Genomic DNA, 20,263 nt, shown 5'->3' with positions numbered 1-20,263 from the left:
GCTTGGGAATGTAATTCTGAGTGACCTTATCTTAAAAAAAGAAAAAAAATCTGCTTACGTGACTAACGTGTCCAGAGAAAGTTTGCCTGGTCAGTTCCTTAAACAATCTAAAAACTTCCCCTTTGTCATCTTGCTTCCTCCCAGGCTTTTTTTTCCTAAGTTAGTTCACAGATTGTTTCCCTGCTACTACTGCCATCAACTTATGCAATGAAGGGAGGTTGTGGTGGTTTAGATAGAAAGTGCTGAATAAGTACAGTGGAATATGTTTATTTTAATATGATTGGCATGACTGTGGGAGACACATTATTGATATAGATTATGTTGGACTGACATTGTAGAAGGAAATTACAAGGTTTATGCAAATTTCACAAGAGGTCTTGAGCAGCTCCACCAAAGTTACACAGTGCATTAACAGTGTTCCGCTCTAGAGGGGCAATATGAGGGATTCCATTCTCACTATGTACTCTCTGTGTACCATCAAAATGATGTTAAAGCTGCTATTTTAGGGAACAATTTCAACATAATGCTGCATTAAGGGCAACAGAGTGAATAGAAAGCAATGATGATGTTCTTTCTCAGTGCAGTAACAAAGCACCAAGAACACTGTGGAGCTCGAGGGATCGGCCCAGGGCCTGACTCCACTTCTAATTACAGACGGAGAAAGAGAGTGAGGGAGGGAGGAAGAGAAAGGGAGAGAGAATGAGATATATTAAGATGAGAAACGTAATTAATTGCAACACAGTTCACTTGTCTGACAAGAAGAATAGAGAAGACTCTTAATCACACACCTCTCTAGGCCTGTTCCTTAGTCATTGAACAGAGGGAGAGAGCAAGAAAAGACAATCAAAGAAAGGAAGGAAAGAAAGAAAGGAAATACGTGAAGCATGCAGGCACACGTTCCCCGTCTGCTACTACCAAAAACGCGCAAGTGTGCGTGTTCCATTAGCGTCCCCATACATCATATTCTCTCTCCCTCTGCTTTCTATACAGTAAAAGCAAATTGATGTTGCATTCACTTAACAAACTGGCACGGGACTCGTCGCTATGGCAACGTGCCCTGGCCCTCTGCCACCTGCTGTCACATGAGCGAGCGGTGTTTTAAAAGCCACTCCCTTTATAATACATCACATCCCCTCACAGCCACTTTAATAAAGCACTCCACTCAGGACTGCAAGATCTACAGCCGGCTCGTCTTATTTCCCATAACTGCACTGCAAATCACACTTCAGCATGAAGCTGCTTTAAAAGCAGAACATACGAGCCACTAAAATATAAGAGCGCTGGAGGTCAATTCACCTCGGCTCAACCTAAAACTCAACTTCACTCCCAGTTGTGTGTTTTTTTTTTTCAGGTTAAACCACACGCTGCCACAAACTGGCTGCTGCTTTGCATTAGTTTCGGTTTAATTTTTTTTTTTATACTGTTAAAATAACTAATGCATTTACTTCAATCTTACTGGCTGAAAGTGACTCTGAAAGTAACTATTATAAAATTGTATCATATCATGATACATTTTGCTCTTGTGATACACAGCATCCATTTCTGAGCATATCGCAGATATCACCAGTGCTTAAAGTTCTCATTTCATCTTTTTTTCATTTATTTTAAATGATCTAGTTGTGGTCCCTAGTATGAACGAATGAATGAATGAATGCCAAGTGAGCTGATTTTTGTTAAAAAAGAGTGCTCCGGTGTTTCTGTAAAGCCCTGCTTTAGATCACTGAATTACTGGTCTCTGAAGAAAGACAGGATTTCGGCTCTTGCTCATGAGTATTTTTTTTTACATGCAAACATATTGCCTCTGATTGGCTAACAGCACTGCAGCAGAGAACGCCTACCTGGCTTCCTCCCCACAGTCAATTTTATAGTTCTTAAACTCAAAGGACAAAAGGTTTTCAGAGATACAGCCTTAGTTATAAAGATATAGCACTGAGTTCTAGGTAAAGTTCCCCCTTAAAGTTCGCTTAAAGTCAGACTCTCTTCAATACCACTCCGCACATCTGCATCTGAGGACAATTACTGTATTCACACTTGCCCAAACAAATCAAAGCAAGGGTGACAACAAACCAATTTAAGTCCAATTTAACCAGACTTTTAAATTCTTTTTCAAGAGTTTATAAAAGTTCATCTCAGTGAACTAAATCTACATATTATGATCCATTACAGCAAATTATTTGCATTTAAATACAGTCTTTTGTACCAACGGCCTTGTAGTAAATAAATCCTAATACATATATCTGTCTTTCATGACATAATTATAGTAAAAATCCAAATGTATTCTATGTAAAAGTTCTTAAGGTCGCAAGAGGCATGGCATATTGTAGTTCTTAGGAACTATCGGCTGAACCAGATTTCTAAAACTTGAAATAGCACTTGGACTGTGACACATATAGATTTATAAGTACATAAGTATTATTATATAGAATCTGACCATTTCTCTCTAGTGAGACCATTCAACTCTCTTGTTATTCCAAAACTTGATTACTGCAAAAATACCTCCTAGATTTGGCCCTGATCTGCAGCTGATGCAGAATGAAGCAGCTAGACTTGTCTTAAACCTACTAAATTGGTCCCTTTCCTCCCTTCCTGATAGCAACCCAAGTTCTGTCAAAAAAGAAGCTCCCTTTGTGCTTACAGTATAGCTATTCTTGGCATGCATCCAGGTTTGTTTCTGTAAACCAAAGTGATAGAATGAACCCTGAGTGTTTGGAAAGCAGAATTACTTGCTATCTTCAAATGATAACTGAAGACCCACCTTCTTCAATGGCACTTAATAAAGCTATGATATCTAATACAGGTTATTTAGAGCACTTACTTTGTGCTCCACATGGTTTGTATAGTTCAGATTCTAGAGAGAAACTGTATTGCTAGCATCAGAGCTCAAAAGTATCTTACATTTGGAGTCTATCAGTACTTGATGTTCTACACATGTTCTGAGTGAATGACTAAGCATTTTGTTAGGCAATAATGGATAACAATGTCCATAAATGTCCATAAACTAAAATCTCAGATGTGTATTTTTCCACATGGTCATTTTACAAAAAAAAACATTTCTTATTTCTATTGATTCATTCATAATAATTAAACCACACAACTATGTAAAAACAGAAAAAATACACTTTGATATGACAGATGAAAAGATGTGATAAATGTATTCTAATCCACAAAGGGACACTTCTATATGAATATACACATTTATAAAAATGAGTCTCAATTAAAAAGCTTTTATCTCCTAGCATTTTACACTGTGATGAGATGGGGTCATGCCTTGGTGGGGTTTTAAATGAAGGCTGCAGCCCAGGAGGCTCCAGACTGGCTGCAGGGGGAGGGTGATGAGAGAGTCCACTGAGAGAGCTTTAATCATGGGCAGTGAGCAGCAGCCTGTGGCCTACAGGGCCCTACTGCCCTGCCCTCTAATTATGGCCCTGTACAGGGTGTGTGTGGGTATACAGTGTGTGTGTGTGCATATGCGTGTTCTGTATATGTGTGTTATCATGTTGCTGCATTACAGTAAAGCCATGAGAAGAGACTCATGCTGAGATTTAAATGGATATTAATGGTGAGATTGAAGCAGAGGAAGAACACACAGCACTGCAGCAAGGGAGCGAGACAAAGAGCAGAGCACGCTTTAGCAGCTTTTCACGCTAAATTGCTCGCATCCGCAGCACCTTCTTCAGGGTGAAGGATTGCCCTGCAATATTTATACATTTTACCGTGTTTTTCCACATGAGATCAAATGTTTGTGGCCAGAAAAGCATTTTTAAACATGAGAATATGCCCCTACAAGCCAAACCTCTTTCTGCAAGAAAAAGAAATACATGCACATGAGGACACACACACACACACACGCATACGGTAATTCAGCAGGGTAATCTTATTGGGAGGCTCCCAAACAGAAGAAATTACAAACCAGAAACCCAATTATCTTCCCGACTGTCTCAATTTCAGATCTTCCGCCTAACTCCCATCTATCTTAAACATATTAAAGACATCCAAATAGAAGCACACTCTCGTTTTTTTACTCTTACACAGTTTAACATGTAAGGAAATAGTAAACCGGAGTTGAGGACCCTTTTTTGTGTTTACAATATAGAAGTGATATGAGTTACTAGAGCTGGAAATCAGAAATTAGTCTTTAATTGGATGATGTGCAGCAGGAAAATAATAAAAATCATTGTATGAAATGTACGAAAGAGTATTTGAATAGCAGCTTTTAAGAATCTGCCACTGCTAACTAGGGGTGGACAATATTATGTCATATACAATATATCGTGACAAAGAAATATCATGATATTAAAAATCCATATCGCGATAATAGGGCTGTTCTGTCTTAAAAGTAGTATTATTAAAAGTATTATTTACTGTGAAGCTTTAGGTGTAATTATTGTATAATTGTTTTAGTTTGCAGTTTATATGCATGCACTAAATATTCTGCAATATTATTTGCTGCATTATATTATTTTATTTTATCACATTATGATTATACTGTTATACTATTATACTATATTCCTGAAATGAATAAATTATTTTAGTTTTCCTATATCGCCAAGTATATTGTCATTGCAAAAACACCCTGAAATATCGTGATATTATTTTTTTATCTCTACAATATCGGTCCATCTGTACACAACAGACAGTGGCTTTAATACTTGAAACTTGTATCGATATCAGAATTCTATCATATCGACATAAAGAAAAAATATATCAAAAGAAAGAAAAATATTGTGATTTGAATTATCCAGGGCCATATCGCCCAGCCTCATCCTTTCTAGACCTACCCAGTCTTCTTCTACTTCTTACATTAGATATTCCATTAGATAGCAGATTGCTGATATCTCGCTTAGAAAATAAACAGTGTTGTCTATGGTTTCGGCTACATGCTAAAATAAACTAAAATAAACTAAAATATGCTTTTGTAACATTTATTGCATTTTTTACTTTAGAATTTAACAAATTGTAAAATTGTATAATAAGTGTGTCATAAATAGTATAGATCTCAAATTCTTCATACACACAAAGCTACAACATTAGGTTGTGTCCCATGACTTTTGTCATGTCCTAGAAGCTACAGAATGCTGCGTTTACTGTAACTGTGGGATATGTGTGTATGAACCGCCTGCACTGAAGGTAAATGTGTTGTTTGTCTGTTTACACAGACAATTCTATATTCTATATGTATATGCTGCTGCTCACATTGAGTGAGGCTTGGGCTAAAGGGGTAAAAAGCACTTCAGCACTGAGGTTAAGCTTTAGGGTGAGTATAAGAGTTAAGGATGAAACAAATGTATAATTTCTCTTGTCTCTAAATCAAATGCAATCAAATCCACACAGCAATGTTAAAAAAAAAAAGTGCTGTTCATTTTATAACACATTTCATTCTCCAAACCATGTCCAACCTGGCAACAGCACCTACGGAGGGCCGCATTGGTGGGCAGGGCATGGAGAGCTCCATGTCTCATCAGTCTTCAGTGTGTAGGTGGGACTTGTCTTCAGCAATTACTGCTGGCCTGTTTGATCACTTTCTTCAGTGCTGAGCCAGAGAGGCATTGATCTGTTGATGTTATGCCAGTAATTTAAGCTGGATCATTCTAGTGATGCAATAAATTGATCAGCCTAAACACCTCTCTCTCTCTCTTTCTCTCTCTCTCTCTTCATCTCTCCATTCCTCCATCTCTACTGAACCCTCAGACATCCCTCCACAACTTCTCAAACTTCACGCTGTTGAATTATTTTTAGAAAGAAGTCTTTCTTTCTCAGCGGTGTCTGTTAATTCCCAAACACACACCATGTCAAACATTTATACTGTTGAGTCATTTCAGCATTAATAAGCCTTCCTCTCCCCAGAGAGCCACTTCCAAGCTTTCTCTCTCTCACACACACACACACACACACATGCACATAAAAGACAGTACTTATTCACTTGAGGGAGACATACCTGCTGGGATCTATAATGGACAGCTGTGTGAAGGTGAAATGAGAGAGAGAGAGAGAGAGAGAGAGAGAGAGAGAGAGAGAAAGAGAGTGAGAGAGATAGAGAAAGAGAGAGAGCATGGAGACTAATATTTACTCAGTCTACTATGCTGCCTGCAATAAAAAGATGGAAGGATAAACCAGAGTTAATCCACAGAGCATTCAGAGGCCTACTGAGATATCTGCACTTCTTTTAAGAGAGAGAAAGAGAGAGAGAGGGAGAGAGAGAGAGAGAGATAGAGGAAGTGAGAGTATGTCAGAGAATAAATACTGTAATTATTCATATTTTTATTGATTTTTTTTTTACAGTCATGCCAGGTTACAGGTTACTCTGAAACTTGTAAGCTTAAATGAGACAGAGTGCAAGAGAGAGAGAGAGTGAGACAAAGGGAGTGAAGAGAAAGAAAGAGAATGAAAGAGAGACAGTTGGAGGAAGATATTTTTGACAGAAGAGAAAACTGTCAGATAAGTAGGGCACTAGTTTAACTCCACACATTAGCTTCACACAAACCCACAACCACACACACACATCCATCCAAAAAAACACTCTCTCTGGATTATTTCTTTTGAGATGTGGAGTCACACACACCTTCCACATGTAAGCACTTCTATGTTATACACACTGAGGAAATGAAAATAAGCATACAAAGGTTGATATGGAAGAAAGTGTGAGTGTGTGTGTGTTGTGTGTGGTATTAGTAGTTTACTGGGTCAGGTTGTGGATGGTTAGATGGTGAACAGGTTGTTGAGCAGTTTGGAGCAGGAGGAGTCTCCCCATCACCAAGCATTACCTGAGGGGATGTGCTCTACTTACACACACACACACACACACACACACACAAGAACACAAACCCACACACAACCTCACACAGTCATAAAACTCCTCGGGCATCTCTAGTGTGGATTTAGAATTTGCTTGAGGAGCAATTTCTGGGTCACTCTTAAAAAGAGAGAGAGAGCGAGAGAGCGAGAGAGAGAGAGAGAGAGAGAGAGAGAGAGAGAGAGAGAGAGAGAGAAAGAGAGGGGGGAAATTGTGTAACAACGTGAAATAAACTAACAGAAAAAAGAGAGAATATAAGTAGCCAAGTATAAAGAATAATTAGAGAGAAAGAGAAACAGTATAGAGAGGAAGAGAGGAAGGGAGAAAGGGGAGGAGAGAGAAACAATATATAGAGACTAAATAGAGAAGAGTGGCACAGCAGAGAGCAACAAAGAAAAAGAAAGGCAAAAAAGATGCACAGAAAGCCAAACAGAAAGACAAAATAAAGAGACATAGAGAATATATAGAGCAAACAATGTAAGTATAAAAATAAGAAACAAGAGAGACAGAGAAAAATACAAAGAAAGACTAAATAGAAACAGAAAATGAAGGAAAGAGAGAGAAAGTGTGAGAGGGAGAATAACAAAATAGTGATAGAAAGAGACAGACCAGAGAGTGAGAGAGAAAGTAAGAAATTGGCGTATCATAAAACTTCAGTGAGATGAAATTCTATTAAACAGTGATGGAAAAGAAAAAAAAGTTAGGTGTGTGTTTTTGTGTTTGTGTGTGTGTGTGTTTGTGTGTGCAGAATATAAATTGTCCATGACATATGTGTGATAAATTGTACAGAATGAAGGAGTTACTCCTAAGCCCAGTTTTCAATCTGGCTCGAGTGTGAAGGACAGAGGAATTACACACACACACACACACACGACAGGTCCAGTGTCAGCTCTTCTATCGCTTCAACCGTTCATAACTCTGCTCTCATCTCATCCCCTCCTCCTCCTCCCCTTCTTCCACTCCTCCTCTTCTTTCCATTTCTTTTCTTTCCATCTCATCCTGTCAGTTCAGAGTCAGTGCGCTGCAGATTTCCACCGAGGCTTGCTGGATTTCAGCTGCCTTCACCAGTCTCTCACCTTACACACACACATACATTCTCACACACACACACAAAAACACACACTTTTCAGACTCCAGTTTCTACCCCAAAATTCACGTTTCTCAGAAAAAACAGACTTCATACTTTTTCTGGTGCAACTCACAAAAGTCCAGTATCCACAAACTTCTTCTAATTAATGAATTCAGCTTTTTAAGGTGTGTTGTGGAGTTGCATCCAATGTTTTGGGATCTCTGAAGAACTTTAGATTCAGAGATCATCAGTTGCACATTAGTAGGGCTGGGTCTCGAAATTCCATACCAAAAAGGTACCAACCGAAATGTCTCGATACTACAGAGTACTGAAAGGTCTAAAGACATGCACAGACACACTGACGTTGTGCTGAAATCAGAGAATAATTATCGCTTTTTGTATTTTTTGGTTAAAATTTTGAAAAAGGAACTGGAAAAAGTAATGTTTGGGTATATGTACCGAATTTGAACAGGTACCCAGCCCTGATTTGAATCCTGGATCATGCTGCTTGCCATCAGCAGACGGAGTCCAAGAGAGCATGAATAGCTTTGAACTGAATGGCACTCTCTACCCTCTGTTTGCTAATGTATTAGAGCTGGGTCGCTGCGATTTCCTCTGAATGTGCTGGCTACCCAGTGAAGCTGCATTAGTGGAAATCTGAAAAGAGGTGGTGACTGGCTTCACACAGTATGTATCTGATAACACATGTGCTGGGATTCCCTCCCCTAGTGCTGGGGGCGTTACTAGAGATAAGGGGAATGGTAACGGGAGTGCCCGTTCTTGTTTTTCCGCCCATTCTTGGTCTCTTTATAATGGCGTCTTTTCCCGGCCGGGTGCCAATTCACTAGTAGGTGCAGTAGTGTATTAGACTGCGACCCTGACGACACGGGTTCGATCCCGTGTGAGGAGCGGTGTGTTTATTTATATATTTTTTCCTTACCTTTTGGGTCAACCTGCGTTGAATTCAACTGTTCTGTAACTGGGTTCAACAACCATCTGGGCTAAAGAGCTACTAGTCTGTAGCACTTCATCCCATTACACTTCATTTTCCAAATCAGATATTTTTTTTGTGGCCCACCATGTAATGGCTTGGAAAATATCTGGCTCGTGGCCAGACTTAATTGCTGACCCCTGATCTAAAAGAAAAAGTGGAGAAAATTGGACTTATAAAACAGTGGCAGTGTGGTCTCTGGAATGATGGTGTTCTATCCAATATGGAATGATTTAGGGAGTAAGGGATGAAGTGATCACCCTGTATATTAATTTAACTGAATGCAATCAAATCCTCAAAGCAATGCTCTTTCCCTAGACAGTACAGACGAATATTTCCACAGAATATAGGATAGGATACACTTGATTCTTGAGAAAGCAATGAAGGAGCAGATGTCCCAATACTTTTGTCAAAACACTGTTTTTAATACAGTGTCTATATTTATGTAAGACTATAAACAAAGCTGTGTGTCTGTGTATGTGTTTGTGTGTGTGAAAGAGAGAGAGCAAGAAAAAGAGAGCGAAAGCATTAAAAGGGTGAAGGAGGGGTGGGTACAGATGGGAATGAGTGAAGAGGGATGAGGTTTTAGTGTACTCCATCAAACCTCATTTATTACCGCAGACAGCAGGAGCATGTTGGAGAGAGAGTAAATGAGAGAGAGGAAGAGAGAGGGAGAGAGAGAGAGATAGATAGAGAGAGAGAGGGAAAGGGAGAATGAGATGAAGGAAGTTATTAAAGGATGGAACAGGAGAAGATGGGCTGAGCATTATGGAAAAGGGGTATAGGAAATAAGTGGAAAGAGAGGTGAAGGGAGCGAGAAGGTCAAAAAAAGAGAAAAGGAGAGAAATAGAGGGACAGATGGGGAGAGGGTGATTGGTTTGAGAAGAACGTCATAGCGATAAAACCCTTTGAAGTGAGAGGAAGAGGAAAACAGCGATGGAGAAAGAGAAAGAGAGGGGGAGAGAGAGAGCTGCAGGAGGGGAGGTGTGAAAATGGGGAGGCATCAAAAGTGACATTCACAAACACAGAATAATGACCCTCATCTCAGCCTCCTGAGTGCATCTATGTTGTGTTTATATATATATATATATATATATATATATATATATATATATATATATATATATATATATATATATATATATATATATATATATATGTGTGTGTGTGTATGTGTGTGTGTGTATATGTAGTGGTTGTAGAAACACAATGGATGTTTTTTAGCTCATATTTGCAAGGTGTCTGTGTGTGTGTATTAGGATTGCACAATATTGAAAAAAATTATCTTGCGATATGCAATATGCACTATTAAAAATTATTCTTTACAAGATGTCATGATCTTATTTAATGAACTCCATATATCAAAGTTTAGAGTAATCAAATATAATCTGGTAGATTTGTCAAAAAATTCTAATTGCTAAATTACCTTTTGAATTAAGCACGTTGTGCAGTGATATGTAATGAATTTGCATTATATGACCTTTCTAATGCTCTTTAAAATCTTTGTATTGCTTTCTAAATCTGTTCCAGATTTTTTTATACACATCCAGGCATTTTTATATCTGAAATACATTTTAAGCTTCTTACTTTCTGTAGTAACTCATAACATGACCAGGATGTATCATCAGATATTAAGGAAACATGCTTAAACTCATAATTACATGAGTTTAAGCACTGGTAGCTCTTGTCAGCAGAGCATCAGCCAGTATTTTCTAGTTTGAACTGTGTGGTTTGTTACAGGAATCTGTGCGTGTTTTAATCTCTGATCCTACCCTCCACCATTCCACCAGTTCCATTTCCACACACGGGGTTGCCAGGCATAGACAACAACATGCAAACAGCAAACAAGCTGCAGCCATGGAAATAAGCAAAATGGCTATTATTCTGATAAACAGGTAATCACTGAGCTTCAGTAAGGTTGCTAACCATAGCTACGTAATTTACCACCAGCACTAGCTAAGCCTTAACAAATACATTAAATTTAACCTTAGACTAACCTTACCACAAATCCCCAAGAATCAAATACTTTTTTGTCCTTGTTTTTTTTGTTTGTTTTATAGGGGCAATAAGAAACACAAACACAGTTCTTTACTCACATGGTCTCGTCATTCTGAAACTCTAATTTCCCAGCAACTTCTTCATAATCCTCTCCACCGCAGGCCGTCCCATCTATGGTTCTGTATGGTACTGCCACCAGACCTCGAGCTCCGGACGTCCTCTGGACTTTCACCTGCATGATGCCCACACTTTCACTGACCCGCGTAGACTCGCTCTCGAAAGTGAAGATACCTGCGTGGTCGTCATCATAGATAGTCACCGTAGCTGTGTGAGCCTCCCCTAGTGCTGCCTTAGGGGTGGGGGCTCCGGTATCTACGGCAACAGGGTGCCCATCAGCCCAGCCCACAATGCGTGGATTACTGAGGTGGACATAGAAGTATTCGTCTTCTTCAAAGATGTCATCATCGATGATGCCCACCGTCACCTCCTTCAGCGTCTCTCCAGGCTTAAATACCAGAGTGCCTTCAGCAAACTCGTAATCAGAGCCAGCGTTGGCAGTGCCATCTTCTGTACGGAAGTCAACCTGGGGAAGATCATGGACCATAATCAGAGTTTAAGCATGAAACATCCATAGCCATGTGTAGGTCCAATCTTTAGCATGGAACAACAAATACCAATAGTATTTACCTTGACAGTAGACCCTGCATCTCCACCATGTCGCGCCACCGTGAGCTTTAAAGAGCCGCAGTTCTCAAAGCACTGGTACAGAGCTGGCTCAAACTCCAGCCGTGTGGTGTAAGGGTCATCCTCCTGCTCCCTCGTCTCTCCACTGCTGACCACCTTCCGGGCCTGGTCTGCTGCATGCTTCTTCAGAATGTTCCCGGCACCAATCATCATCCTCGTGGCCTGGATGCGGTAAAACGCTCGGCTCTTCTGCTGCTGCACCAGCACCTGAGGGGACCACATGAGAACCCACTGCTTTAGTGGGCTCTGAACATCGTGCCATTATTATTAAACACCATACTGTTAATTTTTTAGCCCTTTGGGATGACTGGAATAACACAGTTATTCCTTGAGAAAACTCAATTAAAGCCTCTCTCCCAGAATGTAGTGTATAAAATGTGTTATGTAGGTAAGAGTGTATCTATTTACAAAATACAGAATTTAATTCATATTGATACATTTGTTTCACAAGATGTGGCTTATTAAACATGTGGCTTATTGTAACACAATGCTTCATTGAGGGCTTGCTCGTTTGATTTCAAATACACCTTATACAGTATTAATCATCAAAATATCCCTTAATCACTTATTGACTAATGATATTAATTTATATAAGTTTGTTTTGTTTCAAGTTTCAAGAGGCTTGTACTGAAGGGTGGCGTTCACACAATGTTCACAAAGCAATAAGAACTCATAAAATCCTTTTATATTGACCTTATATATATGACTAAATGTGCAGTAAAAGAACTGACAAAATTGTAACTACTTCCATGTTGCTTTTCTCTTTTATTTAGCTACTAAAAATTGGTTAATGGATGAAAACTCACAGAAAAAATACAGTTTTAACATTCTACTAGGGGTAATAGATAGGGCTAAGGGTTAGGTTAAGTTTACCTCAGGTTAAATTAAGGGTTATGGGTTGGGCTAAGGGTTAGGTTAAGTTTATGTTGGCTTAAGGTAAGTGTTATGGGTTGGGCTAAGGGTTAGGTTAAGTTTACCTCAGGCTAAGTTAAGGGTTATGGGTTGGGCTAAGGGTTAGGTTAAGTTTACCTTAGGTTAAGTTAAGGGCTATGGGTTGGGCTAAGGGTTAGATTAAGTTTAATTTGGGTTAAGGTAAAAGGCTTTAAGGCTCATCACATAACAATAACATTTCACCATCTCTATATCAAACTCAGCACCACCAAGCTAACATTGGCCCTACCTGATAGTTGGCCATCTCTATGAGCTGCTCCATGTCCTTGTCTGGGTGTCTTTGCTTGAGCTCCTTCAATGTCCTGGCCATGTCCCTCCTGGCCTCGTCCTCCTGATCCCGTCCTCCAAGTCCATTCTCTCCCCCCAGCATGCCGTCCAAGTGGGCCGCCATTCCATCCAGCTCCAGTATGTCCATCTTGGTGAAGCCGGTCTCTTTGACCATCTCTTCTCCTCCTTCCGTTTCCACCACAATGCCATGGCTCTTGTCAGCACGGTAGTGCTTGCGGACATACTTGTAGAAGAGCAAGCGCCGGTCAGCCACCCAGGCCTGCACCACACAGATGGGGAAGAAGAGGAAGGTGAGAACTGCCTCCCAGACCTCAACCTCGCTGGGGGATGAGACGCAGAGGATGATGTAGAGCCAGATATATGCGAAGACACTCCAGGCAGCCGTTACAAAGAAGACCCTAAGGTGCTTGACCTTCCTTGTCTCGCCGTCAGGTACGACATAGACGCAGAGTCCAATAATGACGAACATGTTGAATGCGGCACTGCCCACGATAGTGCTGGGGCCCAAGTCTCCAGCTTTGAACTGGTGTCCACAAACCTCAATGACTGAGAGTAGAATCTCTGGAGCTGAAGACCCCAATGCCATCAAGGTCAGATTAGAAACAGTCTCGTTCCAGATGCGCACTGTGGCTGTGGTGGTCTCGCCGTTGGGTCTTTTGATAGTAATTTCCTTCTCTTGCGAGGTGATGACCTCGATGGAAGACATAAAGCGGTCAGCAATGATCGACATGCCCAGAAACATGTAGACAAGTGCCACAAAGTAGACGATGGCACGAGCCACCTTGTCACCCACCGATGGGTTCTGGGGGTTCCATACGGGTAGGATCACACCCTCAGAGCAGACATCACCTTGGGAACAGCTGACGTTGGAGTTAGCTTCGTCAGGGGATCTGGCATATGATGGGATGGAGAGAAAGATGAGGAGGAGGAGAGGGGGGAAGCAATAGCTGGTTCGAAGGGAGAGATGCATGATCGAGAAAGGTCAGTCCTCCACTGTGGCTGAGAAAATCCTCTTTGTGGGTTGTACCTATGAAGGAAGGAAAGGTCAGAGACAGAGACAAAGAAAAAAAAGAGAGCAAGAAATAGAGGTGAGGAAATATTGAAACTCAGACTGCATATATTTCCAAATGTTTCTGAAGAACCCAAAACTAGGGCACAGTTGCACAAGCCCCCCTAAAAATCCCAAGACACTTCAGTCAAGTAGGAAAACAATAGCACTGGAATATTTGAGCAAATTACACAGCCGATTCCACAAGATATATATTTTTTTATCACTAAACTTTTGCAAAAATCTAATCTGTATTTAACCTGCCCATGGCAGGGAGCACTCTCTCTCACACACACAGAAATGAATACACACAGAAAACAGAATACACAGAGAATGGAGAGTAGCCACCTTGGGGGATAGATAATTTGCTCAAGGACACCTTAGCCATGAATATTAGGGGGGGAAAAAGCCCTGTTCCTTTACCCTCCCTATGTCCAGTTCCTGTCGGTCCAGGGAATAAAACTAGACACCATCCAATCTCATGCCTGGGTGTCTAAACTTTAAATCTTCTCTAAATCTCGCTAAAACATTTTAAGAGCTATGTATAATATGTTATTACATATAATATAATGGGATACCACAAATAATATAGTAGAGTATCTATTGGTTCATTTTAAATCATTTTAACCTGAAATTAACCAACATTAACAAACTAATCTCTCAAGAGCTTTTGTCTTCTTTTTAACTCTGATTATAGTTTCTTAGATCTGAGCTGGATATTTTGGCTCTTTTTAGTAGAAAACTGTGTTCCCTTTTTTATTTTCCCTTACAGCAGTTTTTCTTTTTCTTATTCCTATTTTATTCAGAGCTGTTATTGTCTTTTAATTAATGTTCCCTGTAAATAAAGACTGCAGGAGGAGTTCATGGAAGTTCATAAAATTGTTGTGCTGACATCATGTCATTTGCACACAATTATTCAGGTTTTTGGACGGTAGATGGACGGATGCCAGTGTTTCAGAGTGATCTCATGTCTATGTTACCTTCTGGCTCTCTTCTTATAGCTAAACTGCTACAGTATATTCAGATGTAGGCATTAGAATAGCTACACCTACACTACTCTGTACTACATAAATAAAATCAGAATTAATGTGATTTCTTTGTGTTCTTCTAAGTTAATGAGTGTCGGGTGCTACCCATTTAAGACCAGCTGCTCAAGGAGTGCTCTTACGTAAATATGGTAAAAAAAAGGTGGTTTCAGGTTATGCAAAAACAAGGTCACACCGTTCTGAAATGCCAACAAAGATAAGCTTATCACACTTTGTTCCCTTAAACAACTAAGCAGCAACACTGGCAATCCAATTAAGGTCAGACTACATCAACCTGATAAACACAAACAAACCTGATCCATCCAATGTTTGATGTTCTTAGATTGTTCTGAAAAACAACAGGCACATTAAATGGAATGAAGTTAATTAAAAAGACAGTATTCTAGATTCTCTCAATGATTAAACACATATATTTGTGCTTGTTCAGGTTTGTCTGGTTAATAAACTCTAACAACAGGTTGAGCGAAATACATTTTCACTACTTAGTTTCCTCTAATATACCTAACAACACAACACAGCTCTACTGTACGCTCTAATAAGTGTCACATAAAATGCTCTAAGCTCCAAAAGCCTGTCCAAATATTCCGCTGTTCTGATCCACGTCCTGACAGATTCATCCCTCCATCATTTACCTGCCATCATTCTGTCACATCCCAGTTCATCTCACCTTCCCTTTATCTCTTTCCCTCACCTGTATGTCAACATGTTTCTCTTCATCCCTCTCTTTCGAATTACCTGTCAATACATTTCCTGCTTTTATCGCCCACACTTTTCTCTATTGTTCACTCAGTGAAATATTATGAAATATTATACAGGTTCTCTTACAAATGGACCCTTTGTTTTTGTTTGACAGTAGGGATGCACTGAATATTTGGCACTGAATATTTTGTTTGACTAAAAGCTAGCGGGAGAGCAAAAAACGGCAGCTTATATAGCATATAGGCATTTGTACACACTATTGGCATAAACTTTTAACCTTTAACTTCAATTATTACACTCCATATCAGTTGACTTGGTTTCCTACCTCTTCACAAACTAAATGTTTTTCAGATGAAGAGCTGTAGGGCTTCAGTAGCATTACTGAGGTACATTTACGGCTAAAGATACATCACTAAGGTAAATTTATCACTAAAGTTTCACTACTGAGGTATCTAGCTAGTTAAATATGTGGCTAGATTAGCACTAGTACTGATATTTAGAGTAGTACTATTGAGGTAAATTTGTGGCTAAAGATGCACCACTACAGTAAATGTATGAATAAAATTGCATTGGTGAGGTAAATGTATGACTAAAGCTTGACTGCTGAGGTAGTTAGCTAGCTAAAGGTGTGGCTAAATTAGCACTGCTGAAATAAATTAATGATTAGCACTGCTAAGGACTAAAGTAGCACTGCTATTTATACTAGCAATGTTAATGTCAATTTATAGCTAAAGATGCACCACTAAGGTTAATTTATGAGTAAAATTGCACTGCTGAGGTAAATGTACCACTAAAGTTTGACAGCTGAGGTAGTTAGCTAGCTAAATGTGTGGCTAAACTAGCATTGCTGAAAAAAACTACTAATATATATATATATATATATATATATATATATATATATATATATATATATATATATATATATATATAATATAAAATCGTATGTAAAATCATTTCAGTGTATCCCTATTTGACAGTGCACTTTGTTGACCTGGGATGGAAAAAAAGGTTAGAAAAGCAGTGAAACTTGAGGCACATTCATTCATGTCAGACACACACTACATAAGGTTAAGACATCCAGAAACCACTGACCCCTCACTGTCTTCTTCTCACGCTCTCTCTCTCTCTCTCTCTCTCTCTCACACACACACACACACACACACACACTCAAGGCTTAAGGCTGAACAGCACAGATGTGAGTGACTCTGACAGACCACACACTGTCTGGCCATTCATGACATTTCACAAGTCTGACATTATTACACACACTCACCAAACACACACACACACACACACAATCCAATATGCCATTGGCAATGCCCTTCGCACATTTATTGATTTCTATTTTGAGCATTAATTGTATCATCTAAAAATTCAATCATGTTCTAAATACTATGTCCTTCCTCTCTCTCTCTCTCTCTCCCTCTCTCACACACCCGTTCTGATGTCATCAGTCACTTATGGCATCCGAGCGGCGTGTTATTAATCTAATGGACTGGTTTCTGCTGTGTGGGTGGGCTGTGAAGAGGGGGGCTATAAGCTGTATGCTGAGCATGTTTACGTGTTTGTAGATGGATATATGTGAAGTAGGTGGAGTTGGACCTTCGTCGGCAGAAGCTGCCAAATGCAGCACCACGGACAGATCCGCAGTAGAAATGCCTGAGATTACACTTAACACTGGGCAGCACCATGGAGAGCTCCCACCAGCCTGAGCAGACTGGGACCACAGCTGAGTGTGATTACAATAAATACACAAAAGTTCCAACAAACAACGACAAGGGCTGGAGTTTTAGTCTCTAGCTCTTCTTCACCATTCTACACAAAATACTAATCAGTATACTCTCTGCTTTGCATTTACACATTTCCTCATCCAATCATCTTTCCATCTGTTTGTGTGTCTATTTATCAATCCATTCATTTATCCCTCTCTTCCATGCATTCATGTGTCTGTATGTCTTTCTATGTATCAATTAATCCATCTATCCAATTGATTCCATCCATCTGTCTGTCCATTTATACATCTGTACCCTTGTACTTTTTAATCTATCTATCTGTCCCTCTATTCCATTCATTCCATGTATGTCCATTTGCTGTCTATCAATCTATCCATCTATCTATAAAGCATCAATTAATTCTTAATTCCATCCATCTTTCTATTTACTTACACATGCCCCCCTATATTTTTTCAGTCCACCTAACTATCCATTTGTCTGCCTTTTTATCTATACCACCCCCTTCTATGTTCAATCTACCAATCAATCAATCCATCAATCAATTAATCAATGCATCTATTCATCCATTCTTTTTTTGTCTATGTACTTATTAATGTCTCGCTTTCAATTTTTCAATCTATCTAACCATCCATCCATCTATCTGTCTATGCATACATTTTTCCTTGTACATTTCAATGTATCTATCCATCCCTCTATTCCATTCATTCATGCGTCCATATGCTGTCTATCTATCTATCTATCTATCCATCTATAAAGCATCAATTAATACATCCATTCCATCCATCTGTCTATTTATCTACACATGCCACCTCTATTTTTTAGACTATCTATCTATCTATCTATCTATCTATCTATCTATCTATCTATCTATCTATCTATCTATCTATCTATCTATCTATCTATCTATCTATCTATCTATCTATCTATCTATCTATCTAGTTGAATTCATTACGGAAGCAAGTATGTGGTAGACGCTTGCTGAGCTGCAGACCCTGAGAGTGGCTCCTGACCTCCTGGTTGTGGTTGACCTACTGCTGGGAAAATTCCCTGGTTTTCTGCTGACCTCAGCCTGTAAAGCTTCACTGTCAGAAATGACCAAGCAGCGCCTGACCATGACATCCTATCACTGAGCACCCCCCTCCCCCCTCCCCACCACAGACTGGTGCAATAGGAGAGCTGTAAATTCAGTTGACCAGAGTGTGAAATGCATGAAATCGCCACCTTGCACTCAGTCACGCTCTGTGCTGAAATGCGGTAGCAGTGTGTGTGTGTGTGTGTGTGTATGTGTGTGGCAGAGGGAGGATTAGAGTGCTGGATTACAGCAATTCACTGTGTGAAGGTCTGATGAGATGAATAATTAGACAGCTTTACACACTGATGCTCAATGCAGCGTGTAGAGCATGACCCTCTAGTTTGCCCATGCAATTGTACTCATACGCACACACACAAAACCACACACACAAGTCCAAACATCACAATACATAACATTATACACAGTCCAATCAGAATTTTATGACCACCTCCTTGCCTTACTTTTTATCAGCTGCACTGATCATCTACAGGGGTTGAACAATGAAACTGAAGCACCTGTCATTTTAGTGCGGGAGGTTTCATGGCTAAATTGGAGCAGCCTGGTGGCCAATCTTCATTAATTGCACATTGCACCAGTAAGAGCAGAGTGTGAAGGTTCAATTAGCAGGGTAAGAGCACAGTTCTGCTCTAAATATTGCAATGCACACAACATTATGGGTGACATACCAGAGTTTAAACGAGGACAAATTTTTGGTGCACGTCTTGCTGGCGCATCTGTGTCCAAGACATCAAGTCTTCGTGATGTATCAAGAGCCACGGTATCCAGGGTAATGTCAGCATACCACCAAGAAGGACGAATCACATCCAACAGGATTAACTGTGGACGCAAGAGGAAGCTGTCTGAAAGGGATGTTCGGGTGCTAACCCGGATTGTATCCAAAAACATAAAACCACTGCTGCCCAAATCACGGCAGAATTCAATGTGCACCTCAACTCTCCTGTTTCCACCAGAACTGTCCGGGACAATACATTATTGTGGTCTAAAACCAAGGGTTTTTGTTCTGTTCTATTAAAGGACTTACTGTATTCACTCAACACTAAAACAGTGCATTTTTTTCAGTGTTACTGATGTAAACGATCACAACAACAAGAGTAATAACTATAACACTTTGTCGTATTGTCCCCCCGTATGAGTGTTTGAGTTTACATGCTGCACAGTGTTCTCTACTCAGCACACTCTCAGTCGATATCTCCCTGATTCTCTCAACAGGAATCTCCTCTTATTGATCCCTCTCCCTGTCCTCATCAATCACCTACAGCGATGCTTCATCCCTACCCCCTCCACTCACACACACACTGATATAATCTGCCAGGCTGCCTATAATGGGCTATACAGAGCTATTCCACAAGCAGCAGTAGAAATTCTCAAATACAACTTTAACATTTCACCATTTACTGCACATTGTTGCCATAGCATTACGTATGTTTTTCTTTATATATAAAAGTTCATGTGCTTTCTTTACGTTGGAAACCTTTGTGTGCTTTGAGAATAAAGTGCTGTGCTTATATTCGATCGCAAGCTTTCCAGTTGCAGTCTATAGCTTTCAAAGTGTGTGTATAAATCAATATAAACACACTTTGAGAATAACTCTGAAACAAGATCTGTTGGGATATTTCACAAATGGACCGCTCATATAAAGCTCTATAAAAAAATAAGAGACCAGAGATTCAGTTTCTGAATCAGCTTCTCTGATTTTGCTCTTTATAGCTATATGTTTGAGTAAAAGGAACATTATTGTTTTATTCTATAAACTACAGACAACATTTCTCCCAAATTCCAAATAAAAATACTGTCATTTAGAACATTTATTTGC

At 39.7% G+C, this 20,263-nt stretch overlaps 1 protein-coding gene across 1 annotated transcript in view; it reads right to left on the bottom strand.

The window, feature by feature from the left end:
- The window catches only part of slc8a4b (solute carrier family 8 member 4b), a 106,419-nt gene that overhangs the window by 34,844 nt on the left and 51,312 nt on the right, over positions 1 to 20,263 (bottom strand). The window contains exons 3-5 of the mRNA XM_007242040.4: positions 12,773 to 13,858; positions 11,536 to 11,799; positions 10,947 to 11,431 (exon numbers count right to left, since the gene is read on the bottom strand). Of these exons, the coding sequence (XP_007242102.3) occupies positions 10,947 to 11,431; positions 11,536 to 11,799; positions 12,773 to 13,801 (1,778 nt within the window). The 5' untranslated portion in view covers positions 13,802 to 13,858. The remainder of the gene's footprint in view (positions 1 to 10,946; positions 11,432 to 11,535; positions 11,800 to 12,772; positions 13,859 to 20,263) is intronic.

Source organism: Astyanax mexicanus, chromosome 8 (assembly GCF_023375975.1).
Source record: "Astyanax mexicanus isolate ESR-SI-001 chromosome 8, AstMex3_surface, whole genome shotgun sequence".
NCBI lineage: Eukaryota > Metazoa > Chordata > Actinopteri > Characiformes > Acestrorhamphidae > Astyanax > Astyanax mexicanus.
This window is presented reverse-complemented; position numbering and strand designations above follow the sequence as displayed.